The following is an 8108-nucleotide window of genomic DNA, read 5'->3' as shown; positions in this document are numbered from 1 at the left end:
TTCCCTTAAACCGAGTGGGAGGCCGGCCATAAAACGGCAGAAACCAGGATGTCTGGGAGCCCAGTAGAGAGACGTGTTCAATCCATCAATTGCTACTTAAAAAAACGAACAATCTTTTCGTTTCATCAAGGGGAGAAAAAATGCAGGATATATTCTTTGCTTCAATTCAATGAAAATAGTCAATGTAGAATTTACTATAATCATGTACATATGCATACATACATATATGTATACATACATATGCATTATGTTATATATATACACACGCATAGATACATATATATATGCATGTATGTATGCAGCTATCTAAGGGACAATATTCTAGAAGATTTCATTTAAACTGTATCCACATTGGCTTCCTATAACTTGCTGTTTAAAAGTACTAGTTGGTAGGACCATACCTGTACATTATAGTTTGTTCCTTTTCTGCTGAGTTCTGACCCTTGACTTTGGTATTAAGTAAGGAGATGGCATAGACCAAGAAAACTGATTACTAAGCTGACATTTTATTGTAAGGAACACAGTCATGTAGATTCCTGAGATTTAAAACTGCCACAGTGTTAAAGACTATTTAACAGCTGATTAGCCCTAATATTATTATATTATACGATAGGTATCCACCATATTTTTAATCTTTAAAAAAATCATGCAACTGGTAAATATTATAAAACAATGAACCTATATCCAATGCTTTATGAAACAAAAAGATACAAGAGAACCCATTCATGGTTAGCAAGCAGGAAGGCGTATATCATATATGAGAAAAATAATATCTGTTCATTCAGGATAGACTTATGATCTAGGTGTCAGGGAGAATACAAGGAAGAATGACATAAGGTCAAGGTTATTACAGTGATGTTAAACATGAAAGGTTAAATAGCAATAGGCAATTTTAAATAACATTCTAAGACAACAATAAAGATCTCAGATGGGCATGATTAACTGTGCCATAGACCAAAAACCAAACTCACTGCTGTCGAGTTGATTCCGACTCACAGCGACCCCCATTGGGTTTCTGAGGCAGTAAATCTTTATGAAAGTAGATTGCCCAGTCTTGCTTCCACAGAGCGGCTGGTGGATTTGAACCACCAATCTTCTGGTTAGCAGTCAGATGCCTTAGGCACTGTGCTACCAGGAAATGAAAAGCATGACAAAAAGTGAGCAGTATTAAGAAGGGAGATAAGAAACCAAGTAAGACATACCCCCACCCCATCCCACCCACACACAGAAGAAATAATGTCACCTGCTCAACAGAAAGGAGTTCTGGTAGCATAGTGCCTAAGGCACCTGACTGCTAACCAGAAGGCTGGTGGTTCAAACCCACCAGCCACTCTTCGGAAGGAAGGTTGGGCAATCTACTTCCATAAGATACTGCCTCGGAAACCCAAGGAGGGGTCACTATGAGTTGGATCTGACTTGACAGCAGTGAGTTTGGTTGGTTTTGTTTTGTTTTGTTTTGCTCAACCGAAAGAAGATAGATCTGCCTGGTCTTTCCAAACTAAATGTTTCTCTTCTTTTGGTCCTGATGACTTTGAAATTAAATCAAGAAGGGCTCTGGGTAAAAGATTTTTGACTATATGATCTATGACTGCCTCTGAAACAATTTCTTATTTTCCTAGAATTGGTATTCTGCTGCTCGTCTTGCAAAATGAAGGAGGATCAAGTTGTGCTGGAAGAAACAGGATTCCAAGATGATGAAGTATGTTACAATGTCAGACAATAAGTAGACATTCAAGTATGGCACAAAAATTAAGTTCCCTCTCTGTTAGCTACTATTTTTAGAAATTAAGTAAAAATAAAACATAGTTCTAGAGAGAGGCAACATTGAAGATATGTAACAATTGTATGTGAGGGGGCATGAAAGTTACTAACTGAACAACTGGTATGGCTATACTAGTATTTATACATTGTTGTTCTTAGTTACTGTTGAGTCAATTCTGACTCATGGCAACTCCATGTGTTCAAAGCAGAAGTCCTCCATAAAGTTTTCAAGGCTGTGAACTTTCAGAGGTAGATTGCCAGGCCTGTCTTTTGAGGCATTTCTGGGTGGGTTCACACCACCAAACTTATGGCTAATAGTCAGGTGCTTAACCGTTTGTACCACCCAGGGATAGCCTGGTTCTAGAGCAATGAGTTTAAAGTGTGGTGGGGAAAAATGAAGAAAATGGTTAAAAATAGGTTAAACACTGTTCTACTGCTTTGGATAAAAGCTTTAAAATTTGTTCGACACCAGGACAGAACTTCCTAACTCTTTAAGTGTTGGAACTGAAATTGTGTGACAACATGTTAGAGTATGTAACAACCTGTTAGAAAAAACATTTATCCTACCTCATTATCACTGAGGCATTTTAGAGTGACTTATTTTATTAACTCTTTAAAATACATGAAACAATTGGACATGAAAAGTTTAAAAAAAAAATTTTATCTCCTTTAGGAATCTTTGTTTCAAGACATTGACCTGTTACAAAAACATGGAATTGTAAGTAGTTTTCCATTCAGTGTTAAGTTTTCCAGGTCAGGGTTTCTCAGCATAGACCTATTCACAGGATAATTCTCTGTTGTGGGAGCTATCTTGTGTTTTGGAGGGTGTTTAGAATTATTCCTGGCCTCTACCCACTCACTACCTACCTTCTAGTAGCACCTCCCAGCTACGACAACCAAAAATATCTCCAGACTTTGTCAAGTGTCCGCAGGGGCAAGAACGCCTCCAGTTGAGAACCACTGGCCAACTGGAGGTGTTTGCAACTACCTCTGAACCCCTTCTCCATGTCCTTATCTCTATATATTTACTGTCCTCATTAACAGAAAATTCAGTTCTGTCTGTATGTCAGGTGATTGGAATGAATGATGTTGGCAGAAATCCAGACTTTGAGTAACAAACGGCATTCGTTTCAGTGGCAATCAGTTGGTAGGAAAACTTCTCTGACATTATCTTTTGAAGTCCTCACATTTATTACTTTCTGTTGGTTTTAGAAAATAGGAACAAGAGAAAATCCCAGTCCCTTAGTGATGTCATTATTTGCATTTCTCAAGGGCAGAGGGAAAAAAAATCTTAATTTTTTTTTTTTTGAAAAGAACATATTGGTAATGAAGTTCTGTAGAAGGAAGGAGCTAAACTGAGTGGGTGACTGTGTGATGTGTTTGTTAGCTTTTCCATCAACAGACTTTTCTTTTGAGTTTCTTGTTACATTGCCATGGTCCCACTAACATTCTTGGGAAATCAGGGCACAGCCAGAACATTTGGCAGCCTGCTGGGTATGTTCTACTCAGATATTTCCAGAACATTTGGCTACATGGTGGGTGGGTTCCACCTGGCTGCTTGTATAAAATTGGAATCGTGGTGGAAGGAGATGGATACAAAAGCACATGACTTATGGGAGTCTTTCCGGCTGGCATTTTGTCAATCTGTGCTCATTCTTCTACTTGCAGAACGTGGCTGACATTAAGAAACTGAAGTCAGTGGGAATCTGTACCATCAAAGGGATACAGATGACAACAAGAAGAGCCCTATGCAATGTTAAAGGGCTCTCCGAAGCAAAAGTGGACAAAATTAAAGAGGCAGCCAACAAACTTATTGTGAGCAAAATCCATTCTTTGCTATTTTTACCTTAGAAGGGCCTTGTGGCTCTTTATAGCCATTCTCATTATGAACACTACAGGCTGTTGTGGGAACTCTGAATTCCTGTAGATCACTATTTACCACATGGTACCTTTTTATCACCTTAGTTTCAAAGCAATAGCAATTAACTGATTGCTTCAACTAAAAAATAATTGAAGGCAATTTTTTTTCATCAAAACTTTCCTTTTCATCTCTTTATTTATTTTTTTTCTCATTTTCTGTTTCTCTGCCTTTACTTTTTTTTTTTTTTCTAACTTTTTACTATGATTTGGGTGAAAGGTTATAGAGCAAATTCCTTTTCCATTCAACAATTCATACACATTTTGTTTCATGACATTGATTGCAATCCCCACAATATAACAGCTTTCTTCCTACTTCCTCCCTGTGGTTAACTTTTCCCTATGTCCTTTCCTAGGCATTCCTGCCTTCTGAACTTTCTCCCCGTGCAAATGCTGCCCTTTTGATCTCCTGTGGTTGATTATTCTTAGGAGTGCACCTCCCTGGTGTAATTGTTCATCTCATAGGCCTATTATTTGGCTTACTTGAGCCACGAGAGTGGGTTTAATTTTAGGCCCAAAAGGTGATTAGGGGCTATAGTCTTCGGAATTTCACCAGTCTCTATGAGATGAGTAAGTCTAATCTTTTTTGTGATTTTGAGTTTTGTTTCATGTTTTTCTCCTACTTTATTCAGGAACTCCAAGTTTGATCCCTGTTTTGGTTACCTAGTGCCACTCTGACAAGAATGTACCACAAATGGGATGGCTTGAAGAAACAAGAGTTTATCTCTTACAGTCTGGAGGCTGTAAATCTGAGTTCAAAGTGCCAAGCTCTTGGGGCTGGGTGAAAGCCCCTCAACCTTGGGCTTCAGCTTTGCCTGCTGCCCCCGGCCCACTGAAGCTGGAGGCTTTTCTTCACTCAGCTGCTGGCTGCTGAGGCTGACAAGCCCAAGGTTGATAAGTAAAAAGCCACAGTCCCAATGTTGCCAAACCATGTGGCAGGCCATTCGTTCAAGTCCGTTGAAAGTCCCAAGGTCGGCAGTGCATGGCAGACTGCTGAACAATGACATGACTCATGCAGGGTTGAAACATGCCATAACCTAGAGTCTGTTCCCAAAGCTATTTCTTATATATGGGAAGCAGACCACATCCCCAAAGCAGCTACTCAGCTGCTCCAATAGATTCCACCATGGAGTTAATTACTAATCTCACCATGGGGAATAACTACATCCAGCTGCCCAGCCACTCAACCAGGCCCAGCCAAGTTGACACACAAACTTAACCACCACAATCCCTTTCCAAGTAGTTGGCATGGTAGCTGGGCACCATTTAGTCCTTCTGGTTTTAGGGTCGTGTAGGTTGAGGTTCCCATGGTCCACTGGTCCCTTAGACTAATTGTTTCCACGCATCTTTGATTTTCTTCACTCTTCTTTGCTCCAGATGAGGAGACCAATAGTTGCATCTTAGATGGCTACTCACAAGCTTTTAAGACCCCAGTTGCTACTCATCAAAGTAGGATGTGGCACAATGTTATTATATTATGCCAATTGAGCTTTTGTCCCCTGTGACCCTGGTCCTGAGCCTGCAGGCCCAAGGACTCCCTCCCTCCAGGTGTTTGGTTGTGGCTAGGAAGTTATCATAACTTTATTCTGTTTGCTCTATTATATATTTGATTATATATATGGACATTTTTATAGCTCATACAAAAACATATATAGAAATATCATCTGCCAAACCTATATAAGGTCATGAGTATATACCTGTTTGCCTACCCATACCTGATCATCTTGACTGTCTACTGAAGTACCCACCTATAGACTAATGTTTGTTATTATCGTTGATAATGCAGTATTGTGTATGTAATAGTATTTATCTTTGTTGTGTCTCTACCTCTTGTACACCTCTCCATGTCTTCTTTTTTCCTTAGTGGAATTGTGCTGGTCACCTGCTTTTAGTATATTACCTTTCCCTTCACCCAAATCAATACATGCTTCTTACCTAGCTAGTAATCTGCCCTACCCCCACCCCTGGTAACCAACAAAGAAAGTTTCCTTCCTTGTAAACCTTTCCCAGACTTTTTATAATAGTGAACTCATATAGTATTTGTCCTTCTGTGATTGACTTATTTCACTAAGCATAATGTCTATAGAGATACCGCCTTGGAAACCCAAAGAGGGGTCGCTATGAGTCAGAACTGACTTGACGGCAGTGAGTTTGGGTTTTTTGGTTAATGTCCTCCAAGTTCATCCACAGTATGAGGTGCTTTGCAGATTCTTCATTATTCTTTATTGTTGCATAATATTCCATTGTATGTATGTTCCTTCTTTTAATTTTTTTTTTTTTTTTTTACCTTCTTCCTCCTTAGTTTTCTTTTGTCTCCTCAAATATTAAATATGGCTATTGCAAAACCCTCAGTACCAAAAAAGTTAAACTTTCCTGGTATAGCCAATGGATAAGAGATCACTGGAGTATAAAAAGATTTATGGTGGTTGGGTCTACATGTGAACAGTAGAGTTAGTTATGATCAAGAATAGTCTCACTGAGGCAGCTGACCTAAAGTAACCCATACTTTGCAGATGGCCCGTAGACTATGAGGGACCCATTCAGCTGGGAGGCTGCCAGGCAAAAGCAGAGGCTTTGACCCAAACTTTTGTGTAGAGTTTTTGCATGCCACTGGATACAGTCTGGGAAATAGCAATGTGAAGAAGGGAAGTCACCAGCTCCATTTCTTTGCAGAAGAGCAAACTTTTCTACTTCTACACGAGCATGTGAGGGTCTATTCCCAGCAAGTCCTAGAAGGTCTCTCTTCACTGACAGCCATTTGATTCCCTACCAGTCAAGACAGGAGAATGATGCAAGTGGCAGTGATGTCCTCAACTGGAAGAGGACCCCACTGAACAAACCTGAACTCAGCTCAGTTGCTCTACCTTCTGGCAGTGTGTCATCAAGGTCAATTCCACAGCTGCCAGGGTATCTAAGGAAGCCCTTGGAGCAGCACCCAGAGTTTGGAAAACTTTCCTGTGTCATAGTTCCTAGGCATTAATCTTTTCTTTGGTAAACTCAATTCCATCACCAAAGAAAAGAACCCCACTCCTTCTAAAGCACCCACTACTACACTCAGGGTCTTATTCTTTCTTAACTGAAACTATTTATTCTTGAAGAGATTGAGAGAGAGAAATGAAGTTAATGTTCTAGTGTTGTTCTAAAACATCTGTGTGTATCAGAATCACCCATGTAGACTAATAATGAACACAGAGGCTCAGGCTATTGAAGTATGATACAGTCTAGGTTCCCCAACCCACTCCCTGCCAAAGTTCTTCAAAGTTTGGGAACTATGATCTATTGTATTATAAAACAACAAAGAGAGAAACACATTAGCCCACATCAGGGACCATTTTCACTAATTATACCATTGCATCAGTTTTAGCTCATTACTTCAACAAATAAATAGTATACCTACCATCTGGAAAAATATTGCCTTGGGAATATTTGCATATTTGAATATTCTGGGCTCTTTGCAATTTATAGACCTGGGGGGGAATAATGATGCTGTTCAATAAAATCAACTCAGTCTTTCAGTAAAATACCATTTGGCTTTATTAAGCAAATTCATTCATACATCTTATTTAATCATCACAGCTACCCTATGAGAGAGACACTATTATTATCCCCATTTTACCCACAAGAGGCAGCTGAAGTACAGAAAGATTAAGTACTTTACCCCACATTGTACAACTAATAAAGTAGTGGAGGCCTATTTTGAACTCAGAGAAGGTGGCTCCAGTGTCTGTGTTGTTAGCCATGATGATGATGTGCTATCTTTAAAGACAACTAAACTGTAGTTTTTGCCAAATAATGACCCAATAATCAGGTTAATAGTTTTTGGCAACAGTTGAAATAAAAAACATCACCTTACACCTTTTCTAAAGCTTCCTTTTTATGTTTCTGTAGGAACCAGGATTCTTGACTGCATTTGAGTACAGTGAGAAGAGGAAGATGGTTTTCCGTATCACTACTGGGAGCCAGGAATTTGAGTGAGTACCTGGTATTTATTTTAACACAATCTTAACACAATCTTTGGAATACTGTATTTCTTTCCCTCTGTCTGGTTATCTCTACTAAGAATATGTCTTCTTTTGAAAGAATTTTTCTTTTTCTTTCTTTTTTCTAAGAGGCAAACTGAAGCAAACAGAAATTCTAGACTACTTGTAGAAATAGGATTAAATTTCTTACAAGAAATTCAGACCCTACACACAGGTAGTTTCAGAATCAGTGTGTATTAATTTATAAAGGATTTTCTAAAAAAATCAGCTTAACTTTTCATTTCCTTTCCTTCTCCACTGATAAAGGAAATTTCATTTCATCTTTTGGTTTTACTTAAAAATCAGTTGTTCAATGAAGATATAACCATAATAAATATTTATGGACCCAATGAAAGAGCCCCCAAATACATAAATCAGACGTTAAAAGAGTTGAAAAGCCAAATAGATGAC

At 38.8% G+C, this 8108-nt stretch overlaps 1 protein-coding gene across 1 annotated transcript in view; it reads left to right on the top strand.

Annotated features, from left to right (window-relative positions):
- Positions 1–1648: 1648 nt before the first annotated feature.
- Positions 1649–8108, top strand: part of DMC1 (DNA meiotic recombinase 1) — a 77504-nt gene continuing 71044 nt past the window's right edge. Inside the window, exons 1-4 of the mRNA XM_007941668.2 lie at positions 1649–1699; positions 2435–2479; positions 3430–3576; positions 7567–7649. Of these exons, the coding sequence (XP_007939859.1) occupies positions 1649–1699; positions 2435–2479; positions 3430–3576; positions 7567–7649 (326 nt within the window). The remainder of the gene's footprint in view (positions 1700–2434; positions 2480–3429; positions 3577–7566; positions 7650–8108) is intronic.

This window comes from Orycteropus afer, unplaced genomic scaffold (genome assembly GCF_000298275.1).
Source record: "Orycteropus afer afer isolate SDZICR_OR568_19922 unplaced genomic scaffold, OryAfe1.0 scaffold00083, whole genome shotgun sequence".
In the NCBI taxonomy this organism is placed as follows: Eukaryota; Metazoa; Chordata; class Mammalia; order Tubulidentata; family Orycteropodidae; genus Orycteropus; species Orycteropus afer.
Note: the sequence above shows the minus strand (reverse complement) of the source record. Positions and strands in the feature narration are given on the sequence as shown.